Here is a 20,167-nt window from a genome sequence, read left to right as displayed (position 1 = left end):
TGGACAGGTTTCCAGTGGGGGAAGATTGCAGTACTGTTGAACAGTACACACTATCACTGCAGTAATTGGACAAACACTGTAATTCCTTTATTAAAAGCAGGAAAAAAAACATTGACAACATAAAATAAAATCTAAATCTCTCTGAAACACCACTGCGCCTGCTGCTCTGTTGCTCACGATGTACTCTGTGGCAGTCCTTTTTTCAGAAGGGATGTGAGATAGCTGCCCAGTTCTTCATCCTAGAGAGAATAAAGAGAAACCAGATGAAAGCACTCTTCTACCTGCCCTTCCGATTTGGGGCAGTAAATTCAACTCTGGTACCTAGAAATAGACTGAAATAATTCTTGGGCCCAGCAAATTCTAATATTAGCAGTGTTCAAAAATGGAAACCAATCCAGTTAGCGCAAATGCATTTCTGGTGTTCCTTTGAAATACCTCTGTAAAACTACCATTTGTCAAAGTAGGTGTCTGGACCTGGGCTGTCTCTTTTGACAAAAATGACCATTTTTCTTGAAAGCAAAGAACAAAAAAAAACATTGTTTTTTGGTTGTTTTTTTTTTTTTTTTTGCTTTGTCCTCAAGAAGGCATTTCCTTGCTGTAAAGGAAACATTTAAAAATACAGCCATAGAAAGTATACTTTGGAAAGGGAGAAATATTATGACTAGGTCTAATCTTACCCCAATTTTGTATTGGCTAGCTTTTTGCTCGTTTGTTGTTTGAAGTTTTACACCTAAGAAATACAATATAAAATACCTCCACACACTGTATGGCAGTAGTGATACAGCTGAGAGTTAAAAATATAGACATAATTGTAATTAACTGTAATTACTCCAGATCAGTTGCCTTGAGTTCAGTGGCCCCAGCAAAAACTGACTCAGTAGATCTCCTGTAAAATTATTTGTACTAAACCTAAAATGGTAAAGAAAAGGGCAGTGGCTCACCTCATCTTCTTCCGGTCAAACTACCTCAAAAACAGTCATGAAGACTCACCCTTAAACTAGTAACCCACAGTGTAGGATGGTTTTGGACTGTAAGAAGTTAAGATCAGAGTTGCTTGAAAAGTATGTCTTCTAGTATTCCTACCTGGTAAGTCCAGGATACAAGCAGAACTTTGGTTCCTTGATCCTCTGAGTGTGCTGTGGCTTGGATAAGAATGGACTCTACTGTTATAGAACCATCAGGGAGATGCTGCACTGAATAATCTTTCAGGACCCTGGTAAGAGAGAAGATATGCGGTCGATTTTTGGGTGGGAAATGCATACAAGCTGACGGGTGAGTCATCCCCTGTATCTTTGAATTCCAAACAGAAGCAGGTACTACTATTAGCAGTGTCTCTGAGCCAGCATGCACCGCCAAAGGAAGGGAGAACGGGGCTGGTGCAGAGCTTGCTTATTTTGGTGCTTATATTGATCATACAGGTTTTCCTACAGAATTTATTTCTGGCTTTCAAGATAGCAGCTCCAGTCTGAAGCCCATTCATCTGAGCAAAGGACTACTCACAGAACTGACCAGCTGCCTCGAGGAAGAAAACGGCTTTTACGGTTCATCTGCTGCTAGCTTTTGAATAGCTTTAAGAGGTGTCTTGACCCTATGCTTGAGGGTCTCACTCCAAACAATTGTACTAACTTCAGCTAGAAGCAACAGTGACAACAGCAAACCAACAGGAACAAAGATTTCAGGTGGATTGCTCCAGCTTGGCAAAGACCATGAGCTTGTAGGCTGGTTACCAGCCTCTGCTACTGCAGTGTAACCACTGCTCTGGTTATGCTGGCTATACAGACTAGAATCTAGAGCAGTTGTGTCTTCGGGGCTGCAGAGAATTTTCCCTTAATAACTCTATGAGGCTGGTTTGGAAGGCCAGGAAGGAGGGAGCACTTGTACTACCTCTATTGAGCTTATCATTCTTAAGTCCATCCCTAGGGGGAAGAAAACAAGCGCAACTAAGAATGGACTTACCCTTTGAGATGGTTATATACACGAAGCACTGTCTCGTGTTCTTTCCGCGGATCCTGAATGTGAACACGGCAGGTGAAACGCAACTGATGTTCTGCAAGGCCCAGCTCCTTCAAAGCCTGCTCAGGAGAAACCAGACGGAAGCTCTGCAGAGGAAAAGTACAGATCCATTATAAGCTATTTCTTCGTGCTGTCTCAAGTTTTATTCCTCCTCTGTGGTCAGCTGCACACAGGCGTGTGTTCATCGCTGCAAAACTCTACCAGGTAAGATCATTTCTTTTCAATCTCTGAAACATCTCAGCAGACTTCAGTCACTACTGCAAGCAGTAACAGCTAGGCATGAGCATACGATGGACAGTAAAGGTAGAGGTAAGATGTGGCAAAATGTCCACCAAAATATCATACCCATTCTTTATTTCCCCAAATTAAAGTTGCTCTTTGAATGGGAGTTGGTTTAATGTCTTTATCAGGGGGAATGATTTGTTTAAATATGAATATGAGGTTACAGCGTAAGAACTCCTCCCCTGGCACCTCTCCGTTGTTGTCCAACAAACTGAGGTCTACCAACAACAGGCTGCTGTTTGATTCTTTTGATTTTTACCCGCACAGTGAATCAGAAACACCTTGGATTCACAAGCTGAAAAACAGTCTCAGAACGTCTGTAGCTGCACACGGTAGGTTGCAGGGGGCCAGGGCAAAAAACAGACTTTGAACAGAAGCAGCTCTTCAAATGTATCCGTTCCCTGTGACTCTGAGCATTCATGAGCCTGACCAGTAAAAATTCAACCACAACACCCTGCTCATGAATAGCAAGATACTAATTCTGAAGCTTTGGGACTAGTGAAGGCTATCAGTCAAGACAACTGACAAGCTAAAGAGGCCGTCTTACAGATTAATCTTCCAAGGTATGGTGTCACTGGCCTCCTTCCAAGAAACTAGGACTGCTTATCTTTATTTCAGTTCCTTGTTCACCCAGAACTCATGTATGAGCGATGACAACACACTCATACAGAGGACACGAGACAACACAAGAACTTTTTAACTTACATTATCCTTCATAATTAATGTGCCATGCATTAGCTTTGGCTTCTTGACATCTGGTAAGAGACCTAAACCAAAGCAAAATGGAAGAGAAAGACAAGATTGTTAACGATGATGTACTTGCTTTTCACACAAGATGACTGCTATAGGACTTAACAGATTGGATTTCTGAGTCCCTGCTGAGGTTCAGAGACTGAGATTTTACATCTTTGTTCTCCTGTCCATTAAAGTGCATGGTGCTTAAACCATTATCAGAAATCTAGGCACATTCAAATAACATGCTTAGCAATACAGAACAACTGCCTCTTTTCCCCTATCACTTCCTGATTTGAGAGGGTTTGATTTTTCTTAAATTGGGTTTATAAAAGTAATTTCAGTTTTCACAGACCTAGCTAGTAAAAGCATACATGGATTTTGTTTTCATAGCGAACAGGCACCAAGTAGCAAACAAGGTAGTGTGTGTGTTTGGTTTTAAATGTTACTGAATATACATTCATAGCATAGTAGCTGCTTCATTTCACAGGAAGCCTTCTCAACCACTAAATAAATGCTGATAAAATCTGCTCTTTTACAGGAAGCACTGCTTCTAAGTCACCATTGTGACACTGTTTCCACTTAATACATATACTATACAAAACAGTGGCTGGGCCCAAGAGGTGAAATTCTTGGTTCAAAATGTCTCACCTATTGCTGTTTCTCTCTTCAAGAGTCCCAGGGATATGTCCACTGGAATGCTGGGATTGGTGAATATTGTTGTGGTCTCTCCGTTTGCAGGCATGTAACAGCTGACATCTGCAATGTAAAGAACCAGACTGTCATTTCACCCACCAGCAGTCTACAAGCATCCCTCGAGTAGATGATGGTGCTGTGATTCTGGCAGAAGCCTGCTGCAGCTGTTCAGGACAGGACAGGAACTGAGTTTAATAGCAATTTGTTGAAACTTTAATACCAGGGATTTGAAAGAGGCTGAAAAGTAGAACTGCTGCTCAGACTTAAGGGTAACAACCTTGCAAGAACCATCAAAACCCCAATGGGGCAATACCAACTAGCCCAGCTATCCGTAACTCCTTCTAAGGGGGAAAAAGAGACTGCAACAAAACTGCCTGCACGCTGATGTTGGTAACAAGTTACTGCAAAGAAATATGCAGACAGTAAGTAACCATCCTATGTGAAGTCTGTGCTTTCTCCACTCATCATTTAAGAGCTAGCTGTTTCCAAGGGATTAACTTTTTTTTTTCCCCTGGAGCTCATTCCCCTCTATGTAGTTGCTACCTTAGTTTCAGATGTACCCTGCCTGCATCAGCCTCTTCTAGGAGTCTAAAGAAATATAATTTCAGTAAGTGCTGAACTACAACAATACAAACATAACAAAATAACTTTTACTTCAAGTCCACACGGGCATTAAAATTAAATAGGCTTAACATGTTAAGATATGTTACAGATACTAGTTTCTTGAGGGTGACTGGTCCTGTGAATTACATTATGCCTAACTCCATCCACTGGACCTCAGCATAAAGTATGTGAACTTTAATGCCTGCCTTCTACCACCACTCCCTCTTCAGTACCAATACTATACATACGAAATTCCTGTTCTATTTTCTGCTTCAGAAACTCCATTTTCTTGGCTTCGCCATGCACCAGGAGAACATTTCGTGGCTCAGCCTGGCGAATCAGCTGCATTATTCCCTTGGCATCTGCATGGGCGCTGAAGGACATGTACTCCACCTGCATCTTTACTTCCAACTGTGGAGAAGCAGAAAGCACAGGCTTTGTGAATCAGGAATTGTTTTGGCTCGCTACAGCTTGTACACTGCACCCAAACAGACCCAACTTCTCCATATTTAGTTTAAAAAAAAGGAAGCGGAACACCTGAATTGGAAAATGAGGTTAGAGAGAGAGAGCTGCTCCTCAGCAGGGACTGAATATGATGCTGTACAGGAACGCTTTCAGTAACTTACAGGATCAAATTGCCCAATTTCAGAGCACAATACTTGTGCATTTGCCAAAACAAATCAATACTTAAGGACCCCGGTATCATTTTTTTAATATCCCCATCTGCCTAAAAATGTATCATTTCTACCTGACTAATGGAGCCTAGTTATTAAACATTACAAATATGCCCCTAACAAAGCCTTACAACAGAAGAAGACACACTATTGCCAATGCAAACTGGAAAAAAAACTCCAAAGAAAATGTTAGTTGGGTATTTTCAAGGCCGTGTGCGGTATATTCCCATTACAAGTACATGGTGTCTAACTACCACTTAAAGTTCTGAAGAACTTCCCCCAAATGCTCCTCCTTCTTGAAAATAAGACTTACTATTTGTCTTCCTTCCATTTCCAGCTTGCGCTGTCCACTCAGAATCTTATGGCCTACAGTTCCCTGCACGCAGTAGCCAGGCATAATGACCTGAGAAGGAAACCAGAAAAATCTACAAACTCTGCACATGGACCATGCGTAGCACAGCTGTTGTTGTTAACATAAAAATAGCCACAAATGCGTAATGCTGATGTAAGATTGTGTTCTTTCCATCTTACACATAACCATCCTTCACTGGAAAGGTGTTTGCTTTGTGCTGCAGCTTGCACATACCCAACTCCAGAAAACACATGAAAATTAAATTAGAAAGCAAGCTCCTGAAATCTACACACCACTAAATAAGAATTAATGCAGGTTACAAATGTCTTTGAAGATGCTTCAATTAATGAAAGCACTTCTGAAAGACTCCCACAACCTCCTAAGACATGTATCTCCTCTGCTCGCCCTGTCACACACCAAAAAAAATAATAATTTCAGAGCATGCAAGAGCTCTGCCCAGGGTTGGTTCACTAGAGTTTGTAGGTTGTGTAATTTAACCCTAGATGGTCAGGAAAAGCTTTCCTGTAAACTTTGTTCTTATGACTGTATCACTATCACATTAACACAACACATCATGTGAGGAAATACAATTTCTTACCATATTCTTTTCGTTTCCTGCCCATTTCCTGAAGATTTGAAGGGACTGTCCTGCATGAAGCATACCAGGGGTTGCAAACACAACCTAGAATTGAAAGATGTGCCAAGAATCACCAGAGAAAACACATTTCTTTCCACTACTTATAATACATAAATACCCTAAAACTGGGGAGAGTATCCACTAATACAGCATACTTACTACATCAAAGCTCTAATGGAGATTTTTGCTATTTCATTTTTCCCAGCTTGTCTAATTTTCAAATAAGTTGAACTACTGATACAGGAGATTTTTGTGAGCATCCGTAGTGTCCGATAAAAACTTTGAATGGTTTTACAATGGTACAATCATACTCAGTAGATTCCTGTTTCAGCTACTGCCCAATAAACCAGTCAGAAATAAAATCAGCAATAAGAGATTGTGTTGTAAAGCACCTCTCTCCTGAACAAGTCAGAAGAATATACTGTAAAAAATTATGGTTTGAATCAGGTCCAGAGTTATTATACAAGCACACAATCAATTTTTTTATTTTCTCTGGGCATTTTACCATTACTGAAATAAAGATAGAAGCATTCAGATGGCCTGGTTGCAAAAGGGTTTTAGACGGGATGCTGATATTAATGGGGTAGAAGATGCTGAGCTTTTGCAGACTGCCCGTTTGCCTTCACCATGAACAAAGTGGTATAAAAATAGCTCCTTGACACTACACATCTGCTCTGTTACCTTATTAGCGCCCACCTACCATAGGCCCTGGATTGTCCGCAAAGGCCCGATCAAATGCTTTGATGTGTTTGAATTCAAACATGTTCCTCTGCACAAATGTTTTCCGAATTTTCTGATTAGTCCAGGTGATGAAGAGCTTGTAATAATGATTGGCCTTCTCCGTTAGTCCCGTGGAAAAATAAATTGGAGCCTTCAAATTCATTCTTTCCCTGTAGAGAGAATCGTTCCAGAGACCTGTGAGGGCCAGACTGGGATCCTGGCTATCCATGCTCAAAGTCCATAAATCTATATAGTCGCCAAAGACTTTTTCTTCATGCATACCCTATTCTCAATGAGCTATAAATCAGTATTATAACAATGCTACATCGCTATGCATTAACTTAATACAAAGTAGGCTTTAATCCAATTCCCACCCACTACAGACAATTTCCTTCCATTATAAATATTAATCATTCCGCTATGGGAAATAATTAAAAGCAGCATCATTTGGTATTATCAAAAACATTTCCACACAATGCTTATACACAAGTTTAATACTTGTTCATCCCTCCTCCCCGTCCCATGAAAACAGTTTTACAATGTAGGAAAGACACAATCAAATTGTTTAAAGGACAGTTGATCCTGAGTGTTTGGGAGACAAGTGGAGAAAGAGTCTGGTTAGTTTACTGCTTAGAGTCAGGAACAATGGACAATACATGAAAAGAAGTAATTGCGCAACTGCCAACATGGGCCGACATGCAAAGGAATACTTATGAGAATACTTGTACTAAACAGACGTGAAAGAATCACAGAAACCTGCCAGGACCACAACATAAGGAGGACGAAAAGGAGGTCTCACAGAAGAGACTGCACTCACCAGAAGGTTTCCAATAAAATGCAAAGTTCCTGGGCACGTCCAAGGGCAAAAACTGGGATAAGAACCTGCAATTGAGGCATGATTTACAGTCTCTGAAACCCAAACAGCATGTAAATGGCACTGCAGCATTATCATTTCTGAACAAGTCCCTCAGTTCCCTCTTGCTTTCAAGTATCTTTTACTGACCCTTCTTTCCACAGGAATGTGTTTTGCAGTTTTGGAATGAAAGGCACTGATATTTGAGAAGCACCTATCTGCTTGGCTAAGACCTCAGTTTGTACATACTGAGGACTAAGTCTCTGGCGGGGCATGGTGCTTGTGAACATATTCAGCTCTGTTCTCTCCTGGATAATATGAAAGCAAGTTGTTGAGAGCAACAATTCTGGCATGATTTATGGAAACGGACACCAAGATGAGCATTTCTGTCCTTGATCACTTTGTCTGCGCTGGGGTAATTATGACCTTCCTCCCCTCCCAAATTAAGGCAACACTGGAGGAAGGAACATACAGCTGTTTCAATTTCCAATGTTCTCTTCAGTTCGGTGCTGTCAGTTGGCAGCAAAGAGTTTACTGCTACTCATTTGTTTTCCAGATTCAGTGGGAAAGCCATCATCTACTTCTTAATGGAACTGTTTAGCAAACCACATCCATTAACAAGAGACTCGCCCTCTCTTCCACAAGCAAGCCTACATTTTGCCCCTACTAAGACAAGAACAGCAAATAAAATACAGGGCTTGAAGTCACAGGTGACAAACCACTATAACTTTTAACCAAAACGCAGTTCAAGCTCAAACACGTACAATCAACAGCCAGACTAACTTTCCATTTAATCGAGTTAAATGAACTAAGTCCTAGGAACCTAGAACTAGATCCTTAGCTACAGTGAAATCAGTAAAACTTTCCTGTGTTCCCAATTTTTACTTCTAGTTCCATTTTCTGAGGGGTTAAAATGTCTCTTTTTATAATGTCTTTTCCTAGGCGTGCTCCAAATGTGGTATTAATGAAAAAGAGAATCTCAAAATAAAGCTTTATATTAGTTAGCAAAGATAGGGGCTAAACTCTGAGAAACAGAAAAGACTGACTGAAATTCTAAAACAACAATGGACTGATAAACCTAACGGCCACGTTACAATGCCATCCTTGTACGTTCCATGTGCTTCGTGACTAGCTGAAGTTGTTCACGTCAAATCACGCTGGACTGTAACAGGCCTACCCAAGCAAAAAAGCCAGGCAAGTGAAAGCCACAAACAAGGTACTGAAGCATCATTTACTGCATGGTAACCACATGTCTTCCATGCGCTTGGAGGGGTTTTATGGTAACAGCACAGTGCTGAACAGCACAAAGAAGGATACTGAACAGACCGACCTGGCTACACTGGAAATAATTTCTGATCGAGTTTAAAAGCAGTAATCGAACAGTCAGTTTCTTAATTTACATGACTAAGAGGATGCTTCAGTATAGAAGATGCAAATCAAGTTAATTTTGCCTTTATCCTCCATATTTACAGACTGTAAGCACAGCATTTCCCTTACTGTCTCATTAATTCATGGTCTGGTTTTCTTCTTGGCATAATTGAAGTGTTTAATATTCTGTCTTTTGAAGTACAGATGGAGGAATATAAAAATACCTTCAGTTTCATGTAGTGGTCATACATAGGTGCCTGAGTTTATTAATAGTTACACAGCACTACGGAGCCAACAAGAGCTACACAGAGAAAAACTACATCACTTAAGATCATCAAAATGCCATACCTTCCCTCCTCTTTCTACAGTCTCATGAACTTTCTTCAAGAAGTCTCTTTCTCTGCAGCGTTTGGAATCTCTGATAGTTGTGGCATAGGTGGATTCACTTATTAATAAATCCGGGCGACACTTATCAATCCAGGCAGCACTAAAACAAAAGGAATTAAAATAAACCAACCAGTCAAATTAAGAGACGGTACCTAGCATTTCTGATCTGCAGGTCTCAAAGATGGGTGGAGAATGTCGCTGTCTCCGTTTGCAGATAGGAAAACAGGTACACAGATGCACATTGGCTTGCCCAAAGTCACCTAGGAGTTCTGTGGCAGCATCAGGACCCCTCTCTTTGCAGGCCATGCTTTCTTTAAATTAATCCTGCTCAGAATAGAGACTACAGATTTTGAAAAGCAATTATTCTCCAGTCTATTACTTTTTTTAAAAGGCATTAAAATATTCTAAATAGCAGGAATATTGCAAATCTCTCATATATGCCAGTAAAAATAAAATGAACGTTAGAAGTTTGTGACTGGCACTGTCTTAGAAAGTAAATACATTTAGAAGATACCATGACAATAAACTTTTCCTTTATTCCACAGCCTTCAAAATAGATTAATACGAGTATACAGAAGATGATTACATTAAGGTCTATCTGGAAGAATCAATGTAAATCTGTTCATTCTCATAATTCAAAATTGCGTTTATCTTTCCAGCAAAGACATCATTAAATGTTCCAGTCTCCTAACAAAGAATCAATGCTGATAAGCCCCTAGTATTAGCAGAAGCTGTGCTAAAATCTTCCTGTCAGAAATATACACAATTCATAGAAACTCAGCTTCCTACTTACCCTAGATGTCTGTCTGGTGTCATGTTATAATCACCCTAATGACAGAAGAGAAATCCATTAATATTCTCAAGGTAACAGGACAGGCCATTAACAGGAGGTGTAGGTATCTATAAACGTTCTTGTGCATACTTACAGTGTACACAACGGACTCGCATCCAACCTTAATCTGGAACATGGCTGCTCCTAGCACATGGCCTGCATAGTACGCCTTGATCTCCAGCTCCTCATCCACCTACACAAACAGGCAAACGCTGCCTTAGTGCACACATTTTAAAAAATGAAAATTGCTCTGCCTTCTACAATGATCCAGTTGGTCCGAGCCAAGAGTATGCAGAAATGATCATTTACCTGAACTGTCTGGTGAAGATGCACAGCAACCACCTTCTTCATACAGTCTTTAATCATTTGGGAAGTGAAGAAGTTAGTTTCCCCTTTCTTATCTACAGTTATCTTCCTATAGTCCTCCAGGAGGATGGGACAGATAGCCTTGGTAGGATGTGTCATGTAAATGGGCCCATCATAACCGACCATTTCACTGAAATACGGTAAAGCTCCACAATGGTCCAAATGAAAGTGGCTGCAAAAAGACACAAAGGATAAGGGAGATGCTGCACAGGAGCTTAGCTTGCCTGGTTCTCAGACCTTGCTTCAGATTTTTAAAGCACTGCATGACATAGAGGAACTAGCCAAAGTACGAATGATGAACTTAAAATATGTTTGGGTTGCTAGGGACAGTATACAAAGATTTCCTGTTTCCCATTTGAGCTCTGACAAGGAAGGAAGCTTCCTCACCTGATGATCACGCAGTCTAGAAAGTCAGTCAACCTTCCATTCTGAGTGATATAGGAAAAGTCGGGAAAGCGTCTCTGCAAAGGCATGAAAAAACAGACTATATGTTACAAACCAAAGCCAGTTAATACTACATGACTTATCCAACAAACCAATGGTGTGAACAACCCGCAACACTGGAAGCGTGCTGTAACCCACCTTGAGGCAAAACTGCAATAAGGCAGCGGACAGCACCAGTGTCAGCAATGCAGTAAGAGCTGCAGGCAACACCATCAGCACTCATGTGCGGAATGAGTCAAATAGAAAAAGGATGGGAGGACTGCCAGAGGACAGACAGGGAAACTGACCTTGCAAATAAATAAATTACAGCCAATTTTATCTTCAAAGTAGAACAGGTGACCAATGTGTTTTAGCTTACCCACAGGCATCGAAGGCAGAAAAGCCTCAAAACCTTTTCTGTAATGGCACAGTTGCTCCGTGTCACGCTTTAACTCCTTCTATCTTGCAGAATATTTTTGCCGTTACTCCTTTCCTACTAGTATCGGGTAACCAAACATCACGAGTGTTTCCTACCTCTCTCTCTAAAGCATCTCTAGATGCGTGGTATGGATCCTGCAAGTAATTAACTGCCCCAAACAAAGCATCATGTCAAGAACAGTCTAGCTAATGACAGGATTAATGCTTTAAAGCATAGAAGATACCTGCCTATATGAAGTACAGAAAGCCCAAAACCACCATGAATGGAGCATTCACAGCTTGCTTAATATTTTTTTCGGAGTCCACAACTCAGGGAAAGGACAGCTGGATGGTGGCACTTCATAGACCAGGAATACTTGAAGGGATGCACCTCTTGCACAGGAAGGCAAGATTTTGAATGGGCAATAGTAGTTCGTTCTCTGCCATAATCCGTCTCCAGGAGTGGTTGAGACAGGTGCCAAATAACACACACCTATCTGATATTACCCCTACATCACGCAAGATGAGTCAGGCAAATTTCAAATAAAAGGAAACAAAGTGGACCAATGCACCAGGAGCCCTGCTGGGAAAGGCCAGGCAGATGCACCTTGAAAGCATCTCTACACAGTATTCAGGGCTTCTCCACCATACTCACATCATCGTTGTAGCCCATGTGCATCCCACAGTCAAGCATGACATTTTTCCCAGCGATAGACACAAGGATACAGCTGCGCCCCACATCCTGGCCAGCTCCTGGACCAAGCAAAAGAAAGACGAGTAAGACATCTCTGGGAATATTTACAATTACTTCAAAAGAGAAGCATTTAAAGGTCCGTAAAAAACTTCCTAGCCCTTTTCTGATGCAGGAAAAGACTACGTTCTTTCCTCCAAGCAAGGAGATCTGTTAGAGGGTGAGCAAATGTGAACTGACTTACCCCATTCCCTGAGCTTATGGGGGGGCCTTCCAGCTGCAGTTGCAAAACTGCAGTAAATACAGCACTGCGTCCAAACCCATAAGCAGGGCATGTTTGTTCTCTGCCTGCTGATGTGCAATCACAACTACACAGTTTCAAGTAAGAGTGAAATAATCTCTTATTTGGAAAGGACTAGCAAGGAACTCAAGAGTTCCCAGGGCCCTGGACCTCCCCAAGTACTCTGCCTCTCACTGAAAGCACAGACCTTCAATAAGCTCTAGTTAAGCCCGTACCAAGGCAGAAAACTATCCATCAGGATAAAACAGTTCTGCTCGGCACATCCTCTGCCCTCTCAGTACATAAATGCATCTCAACAGTTTCTGTGCAACCCAGGAAAAAAAAAAAAAAAAAAAAAAAGATAAAAATTTGTTTTCTGTGGCTCTTTAGCACTGTTAAGTGAACTAATACTTTAGCCGTAGTGTACAATACTACAAAGCCTTTACCAGTACGTATTAATGAATCCTGTAATCAAAACAGAGTTATCAAGAGTGTTTGAGTCTTACTTGCTTGAAAGAGAAACGGAGGACAATGACATACTGACACGAATCAAGTTAGGATGCTGCGCAACTACAACACGTATCGCAGTATACCACCATGGCCAGTTTCTGTGGCACAGAAAGGCACGTATGTCTCCAGCAGTCTAACACGTATTACGTTGAATTCTCAATTCCAAAGTTTTTCAGCGTGTCTATTTGAGGACGATTTTAGATTGGACTTACCCAAGGGGGTGACTTTTATTTCAGGCATTTTAACAAACGTTAAATCTCAAACCGCATGGCAAATTATTTCAGTAACAGTCTAACGGGGGCCACAAAAAGAAGAGAAGATTTAGCCACTTTTGCAGCTGCCATTCCAATTCTTTTTCAGTGTCAGGCAGAAGACTTAAGCAAAGGCACAACTTCTTCCTAGAGGGAAAACAGTGAGAAAACACAAGTCAGATCAACACGTGGATGATTAACAACGCTTGGAAATTCAGGCCTGCTTAGCTTCGGCAATCACCGTCGCCACAAAGAACCAGTAAACACGGCCCAGTCTGCAGACGGGAAGGCAGGGAGAGGAAAGGGGGGGGGGGGGGGGGGGAGGGCCTCCTGCTCCACAAGCCCTTCGGCCGGCGGTATTTATTTATTTATTCACTCACACCACCACATTTCCAAGTCCGCCCTCCCAGCGCCCGCCGATCCCAGCCCTGACCGCAGACGACGCTGCCCTCCCTCAGGGAAAAAAAAAAAAAAAACAAAAAAAAAACAAAAAAAAACCCAAAAACCTACGTGAAGGCCCCGGCTCTCCCGACGGCCTTCGGACCCGCAGGGCCCCGACCCCCTGGCCGCCCCCCCTCTTTCAGCGGAGCCCCCCGGTCCCGGCAGCGCGGTCTCCCGCCCACCGCGGCCTTAGCAACGCCCGCCCGGGGCCCGCCCGCTCTCACCGTGGCGCCGGGCCTTCTACCTCAGCGCCTCAGCGCACGCGTAACCGCCCGGGGGACCCGCCCCCCCTCCCCTCAGCGGGCCCTGCGATTGGTCGGGTTGCGGGTGACTGGCAGCGGCGGCGGAGGAGGAGAAGGAGGAGGCGGAGGGAGGAGATGGCGGCGGGGCAGGGCGCGTTCAGCCTGCGGGAGGTTCTCGCCGCTTTCCAGACGTGCGTGACGGAGCGGCGGGAGGTGCTGCTGGGCCCTTACCTCAGCGGTTGGCGGGGGCTCATCCGGTGAGTGCCCTCGGCGGCCGGTCCGGGGGCCCGGGGCCGGTTGCCGTTGGTTAACGGGAGCGTGTCTTCCCCGCGCTGCAGGTTCCTTCACAGCCTGGGCTCCATCTTCTCTTTCGTCTCCAAGGACGCGGTGGCCAAGGTACAGATCATGGAGAACTACTGCCGCGGCGAGCAGCGGGAGAAGTACGTGTCGCTGCAGTCCATGGTGGAGTACGAGCTGGCCAACGGGCTGGTGGATCTCCAGAAGCGGTCGGGACGGCCCGACTCCGGCTGCCGCACCGTCCTGCGTCTCCACAGGGCCCTGCGATGGCTGCAGCTCTTCCTGGAGGGGCTGAGAACCGGCCGGGAGGACTCCCGGACCTCTGTCATCTGCACGGACTCCTACAACGCTTCCCTGGCGACCTACCACCCCTGGGTTGTTCGCAAAGCTGCCACGGTGGCCTTCTGCACGCTACCCTCCCGAAACGCCTTCCTTGAAATCATGAACGTGGGCACGACCGAGGAAGCCGTCACCATGCTGGGCGAGGCCTTACCCTATATCTGCGACGTCTACGGCATCACCCAGGAGCTCTTTGCCCGCCACAAGCTGCTTGACCTTCCTTGACGGGAGGGATGCTCAAGAGCCGTGCCACGTTCTGACAGAAGTAGGATGAAGCGGGTGAAAACCGTGTGTTTTCTTCTCTGTCCGTGATCACCCTCCCTTCCCTTTTCCAGTAGGGAGCTGACAAGTCGGCAAAGCCATTCGGGATGCCTCACTTTATAAGAGAAAAAATTGTACCAATTTTTTTTATACCTATGTATATTTGTCTATGTGTGTGTAGAGCCTCGGCTCTGCAGTAAGAAAAAAACCCCCACTATTAGCATGCTTAAGGGATTGGTTTTTTTCTACTTGGATTAACCTTCAACTCTCCAGCTAGGCTGGGGAGAGGGGGGTTGGTTTCTTTTTTAAGCCAAATTCTGCAACTTCAGCAGCACCTCTGCGTTTACACTAATAGTTAGGACCTGGTGAGACAGCACAACTTTCCGATGTGGTGTCTGGACACACTTAACACTACAGTAAGCTCACCTTGCCACTTCTGTTTACAAGCTGTTCCCTTGAATAGATCTGGGGGGTTTTGCCCTCTGTTGTGCTTCAGCCTTGAAACTATAATCCTGAGTAATGCATGTCTGAAAGGAAGCTCTTTTCCTTGGGGTCACAGACTCATTTGATTACTGCTGCTAATTCTGTGACCCCTAGAATTAAAGAAGGAAATGTTGGTGTATGTCATTACTGTAAGAGCCTGTTCTTCCTTTGTGCATGGATCCATTAAGCAGGACCTTCCTTCTGTGTAGCCTCCTCTACCCATTAATCTGTTGGTTTTAGCATGTACTGCAAAATCCTACACATCCAGCTAAGGCTGCAGACTGTACCTTACCTGTTTTCCAGCCATGCTTCTGAAGTGTGTTCTCGTGATTTATTTTTTTTTTAATTAATATGTCAAATGCCTACAAAAATGACTTCTCTGATTGTCTGGGGAGAAATCTGAACTTGTACTGTAAGTCACTACTTTGTGAGGCTTATTGCTTCTATTGTAAATCACTGTATATAACAGCCAGTTGTGTGTGTGTGTGTGTGTGTGTGTATATATGCACACACACCCAAAGTATGCAAAATGGAGTTTACTTAGCTTTTTGAAAGCTGAAAAAGCACTACATTGTTAGTTCAGGATGACATGAATATTCGGGGGAGGAGGGAGAATCCCAGAGGCTGTAACATGTTTTGATTTTATCTCAGATAGAAGGCACTTTGGCCTAACGTAACACTGCGTGATTCAGGAAATCACTATTACCTCATGGAGATTAACTGGACATTAAATTATGTGACTAACATGCTTCTGAAGAGTATCCTTTATAGGAATGCTACCTGGTTTTGTGGTGTTGGCAGGATCACCACTTATAGTGTTATCTATTTGTATCTTGTCTTTCACTAGCAGAGTGTTTCGTTCACCTAGCGATCAGATGTGAAACCAGCTGTCAGGAGTAACCCAGTTGAAGTTAGATGCTGTGCAGTGAGCTCCTATTCTGATTACTCGCATCTCTCAACACTATTTTTTGCCTGAAGACAGGAAACGGAATTTCCTTGAACGTCCTAAATGGAGGTTTAGTTGCTATGCTGTGAAAACACAAATATAATTCCCTTCTTGCTAAGACCACCTTAAATGAATACATAGTTACATAGGATAAATCCATATATTAAAATGGAGCAGTTCCATGTTACAAAGTGCTGGGCCTCCCTTGCTGTCTGATACAGATACAGCTGGTATTTAATCTGTGTAGCGTATTAAATGCCTTAAATTACATCAAATAGTATTGTGTGTCAAGTGAAAAAATGTTAACAGATCTCTTGAAGTTTAATGCAGAAATGGTAGTATGACCACATGGGAGAATTACTTTTTGTCCCTTGTCACATTCATTCTCAACTGTTCTTCCTATGAGATAAACATTAATGTTGAAGACTAACTTGATTTTTACCATTAAAGAATCAAACTTTCTCAGTAGGGAGAAAACTTTGTTCTAAGTTTGTAACCGATCATTTCATGCAAAGTATGCTTCAAGTAAAATACAGCTTTCCATCAGTCTGCATGCTCTCATTTAAACAAGATATTGCCTCATGGTAATTTTATTTTCCTGGTGTCCTGCTCTGTCTCCAAACAATGGGAACCTTTTTAAGAGCCCCAGTTAGTTACCACTGAGTAAAACTAAGGTCCTGCACTTGGCTTTGGGCGAGTTCAGAGTCTGGCAGCTTTCACTAATGGGGCCAAATAACAGAAGTGGAAAACCTTCAGCTACAGTGACTGGTGTACTTGAGAGCTGCAATAACATACAGATTCGCTAGAGGGAGGTTGAGTATTTTGCACAAAAGTCCATCACATAAACTGTCCCCTATGCCACAGTAAGCATACTTGATTTCACGTGACAATATGGATGGGAGTAAATAAGTGCATATGTGTGACCTACACCATTCAAACAGCTTTTTTTCTTTTCCTCTCTGTGAAGCTGAATTTGTATTTAGAACTTTTTAAGAGAAGTTCTATAGTTAAAGCTAACACTAAGTATTCCATTAAGGGGAAGGGATTCTTAAACGAATGTCAGTATAAACACATCTATATAATGTAGCTATAGGAATCTACAACTGTTGCTTGCCTGAAGTACTTACATACTTGGCTTTCTACAGTGTACCTGCTTCTCTTCATACTGAAAAAACATTCTAGCCTTGTAGCAAAAGTGGTGTATCACTTTGGCAGTATAAGCAGTTTTTATGATACAGTATAAATACATAATAAGCCAATAACATGCAGTAAATTGAACTTTCCAATTCAGAGCTATCCTGTTTTCTAAAATACAAACCTGACAGAAAAAATGCAAACCATGACACAACCAAAATTACTATGTTGTGGAACCCGTACCTAAACCAAAGTTTTTAAACTTAAGTTAACATCGTAGCTCACTGTGAGAAAAATTTAGATCCGCCAATAACAACTTCCTAAAAATAACAGTATAGCTGAGTAATAGCTTACCAACCTTGCAATCCAGGAATGGCCTGCTCCAGACAAGTTTTTGCAATGCACTAAGGAAGACCTCGTTATCTCCTGATGAGGTGACCCTGAATTTTAAAAAAAAAAAAAAAAATTAAAAAAATTACCGCAGTGTAAGTCTCTTACCACTACCCTTTAGTTCAGGCAATTCCACATATTATTCTGAAGTTCATTTAAAAATAAACTATGTGACATTCTTTCAGCACAGGCCACTTCTAAGTAGGGAGCACGCAAGCAGGGGAGAACCTCAGGTAACAGCAGGAAGCAACGCTGGTGAGCGAGTCAATTTTTTTCCTCCTCAGCCTCTGTATGGGTAATGGTTGTATTACGGTAACAGGCACCATTCTCCACAAGGCACACTTCGGCGTGTTGGATTCCGCTCCTGTCAAAGCGCGTTCTCCTTGGCGATGCTTTTAGATGAGTGGGCTGCACTGATTAAGATCTGCTCCCAGCATTAGACAAGTCACAAATCCAGCTGTTTTGTGAAAACTGTAAACAGGGACGGTTTCTACAAACACATTCCATTAAAGGTGATGTTTCTTCCTTGGTTGGGGCAGGGGGCAGTTAATGCCAAAGACGTGTCCAAATTGAAGGTGGGCACCTGAGTTTACCACCTATCCTACAGGAAGTCCAATTTCTAGAGCTGCGACAATGAATTCAGGAAGTCACGGCTACTCGCTGAGCAAAGGAAACCAGGATTAGGCCAGTGGTTTGCAACTAAGTACACTCACAGGGTATTGATGTGTATTTGACTATCGTCCACTGAGCATAGAGTTACACACTTAACATATTTTGCTAAACAAATTCTTCCCCGTTATTTTCATCTCTCCGAGTTGTATTTAAAGAGACTTCCCAGGAACTGATGAGACTGGATCCCCTGCCCCTGTTCCCTCTCCCGCATTGGCTTGGAGATGTCTTTGAAACATTTTCCCCAAAACAGACAAATAATGGTCCCTTACCTGCTGCTGTGCTTGAGCTTTGGTTATGCAGCAGCCCTCAAACCCACATGCCTATCGGCCCAGTTTAGAAGGCCTGGTGATTATATCATAGGAGGCTTGTTCCCTTTTGGAACGGACACCGTAAACCTGACGGCACGATCAGAGCCCACGTTAGTTGTGTGTGAAAGGTAAGAGGAACATTAGCTTCATTAGTACACGGTAAGTTTGGTCACTTGGGCTGGGAAGAGAAAGGAAAAGAAAGTAATCCTTCTGATAGCAACTGATGGTCTCACAGCCAAACATGAAAGGTAAGACAGAGAAAAAGATTAGCTCTAAGGTGCTGGAGCGCTGGTGTGCTGTGCCATCAACTTCTGATCCTGAAATGGAAAATGTTTTTGCCTTTTCTCGATGCTACTATGCAGTCAAACTTTGGATGCAACCAACCCCATTTGGATGAAAGCTTTTAGCGGCACTGGCTTTCTTAGCGTTTGGAATCCAACGCTTACACAAAGGTGTAAATGTTGCTTTCGCTTCCAGATGGAATGAGAAGCATGCACTGCACTCTGCGGGCAGATGACACACATTAAGATGGCGCATTGCCTTTTACGAGATATAAGGACACTCGGTACAAAAAGACATGCTAGTCTCCTACCTGCTTCTTTGGCAGCAACAAAGCACAGAAAAGCACGGTCCAAATTCTTTCCATCTTCACAGGCCATGAAGCAGGGAATATGCCCAGTGCACTGAGCTATACAGCAAGAGGAAAATCCCAGGAAGAAAGACATCTCTCCTGAATTAGCACGCACAGCACTTTGGGAACCACTGGCTTCATGGCTGAAGTACACAAACCTAAGAGCAGGAGGTCGTCTGAACATTGACCCTCCTCACAGCTAAACATACTGGTCTCTCTACACCTCTGTTTCTTCTCCTGTGAAGCAAAGAGAATATATTTGCTGACAGACAAGATTAATTAGATTTGAAAGGTGCTCAGCGCCTCTCTACTCACGGCACAAAATTTGCAAAGGCTATATATAGGTACAGGGATGCTCTGCTGACAGCGCCACGTATATCTGGCTTGGCAACACACAGGATGCCAAGATGTCAAAGAACGTGGAATAAGCTGATCGCCATTGTAACAGGACCGATAGACCACGTAATTCCCTGTCTCCTCTTATTACAGGTTATTTGTAGATGGGCTAATATGGGCTCTTGGGATGAAGTTTGCTATCGATCAGATCAACAATTCCACTTCACTTCTCCCAGGAGTAAAGCTGGGCTATGACATGCATGACACCTGCTTTGAGCCAGTGGTGGCCTTACAGCCCAGCTTGCTATTTTTGACCCAAAATGGCACAACAGGCATCGGAGTACTGTGCAACTACACCGACTACCAGCCTCGTGTGACTGCTGTGATTGGACCACATAAGTCAGATCTCTGCCTGGTAACAGCCAAACTATTCAGCTTCTTCTTGATCCCACAGGTAAAGAAACTCTCTGGAGAAGCACGAATTCTCCTTTTTGGTGGGGGAAGGGTTTGGATCAACAATGCTCTCTATGCTCTAGGTCTTTGAACCAGAACTGCTAAAGCACAGATTCCAGTCTTTCCTCTGCCCCAGATTTCCTGAGT

At 43.0% G+C, this 20,167-nt stretch overlaps 2 protein-coding genes across 5 annotated transcripts; one reads left to right on the top strand and one right to left on the bottom strand.

Annotated features, from left to right (window-relative positions):
• Positions 1–64: 64 nt before the first annotated feature.
• On the bottom strand, positions 65–14,640 carry INTS11 (integrator complex subunit 11). 4 transcript variants are annotated; one of them, XM_049812750.1, is made up of 18 exons: positions 14,002–14,092; positions 13,049–13,234; positions 12,011–12,108; positions 10,903–10,976; positions 10,459–10,687; positions 10,244–10,342; positions 10,111–10,145; positions 9,279–9,417; positions 7,527–7,591; positions 6,690–6,879; positions 5,951–6,034; positions 5,314–5,403; positions 4,575–4,737; positions 3,679–3,786; positions 3,001–3,062; positions 1,957–2,099; positions 1,084–1,213; positions 65–239 (listed from the first exon to the last, which is right to left on the bottom strand). In XM_049812750.1, exons 2-18 carry the CDS (start codon positions 13,074–13,076, stop codon positions 174–176), a joined length of 1,803 nt encoding a protein of 600 aa, XP_049668707.1. In that variant the 5' UTR covers positions 13,077–13,234; positions 14,002–14,092; the 3' UTR covers positions 65–173. The 4 variants fall into 4 exon arrangements, with proteins under 4 accessions (XP_049668707.1, XP_049668699.1, XP_049668690.1 ...); XM_049812742.1 differs by lacking the exon at positions 14,002–14,092 and adding an exon at positions 13,753–13,811; XM_049812733.1 differs by lacking the exon at positions 14,002–14,092 and adding an exon at positions 13,598–13,642.
• Positions 13,885–16,642, top strand: CPTP (ceramide-1-phosphate transfer protein). Its single transcript, XM_049812829.1, has 2 exons — positions 13,885–14,027; positions 14,109–16,642. Exons 1-2 carry the CDS (start codon positions 13,906–13,908, stop codon positions 14,629–14,631), a joined length of 645 nt encoding a protein of 214 aa, XP_049668786.1. The 5' UTR covers positions 13,885–13,905; the 3' UTR covers positions 14,632–16,642.
• Positions 16,643–20,167: the final 3,525 nt, after the last annotated feature.

Source organism: Accipiter gentilis, chromosome 1, assembly GCF_929443795.1.
Source record: "Accipiter gentilis chromosome 1, bAccGen1.1, whole genome shotgun sequence".
Lineage (NCBI taxonomy): Eukaryota > Metazoa > Chordata > Aves > Accipitriformes > Accipitridae > Astur > Astur gentilis.
This window is presented reverse-complemented; position numbering and strand designations above follow the sequence as displayed.

Coding starts and splice junctions, on each gene's coding strand:
- INTS11 (XM_049812750.1), bottom strand. CDS start 13,076: ATGCCTGAAATAAAAGTCACCCCCTTGG. Junction 10,977..12,010: donor ACATGGGCTACAACGATGAT/GTGAGTATGGTG, acceptor ATGCCTTTGCAG/AGACGCTTTCCCGACTTTTC. Junction 9,418..10,110: donor ACACCAGACAGACATCTAGG/GTAAGTAGGAAG, acceptor CTTTTGTTTTAG/TGCTGCCTGGATTGATAAGT.
- CPTP (XM_049812829.1), top strand. CDS start 13,906: ATGGCGGCGGGGCAGGGCGCGTTCAGCCTGCGGGAGGTTCTCGCCGCT. Junction 14,028..14,108: donor GGTTGGCGGGGGCTCATCCG/GTGAGTGCCCTC, acceptor CCCGCGCTGCAG/GTTCCTTCACAGCCTGGGCT.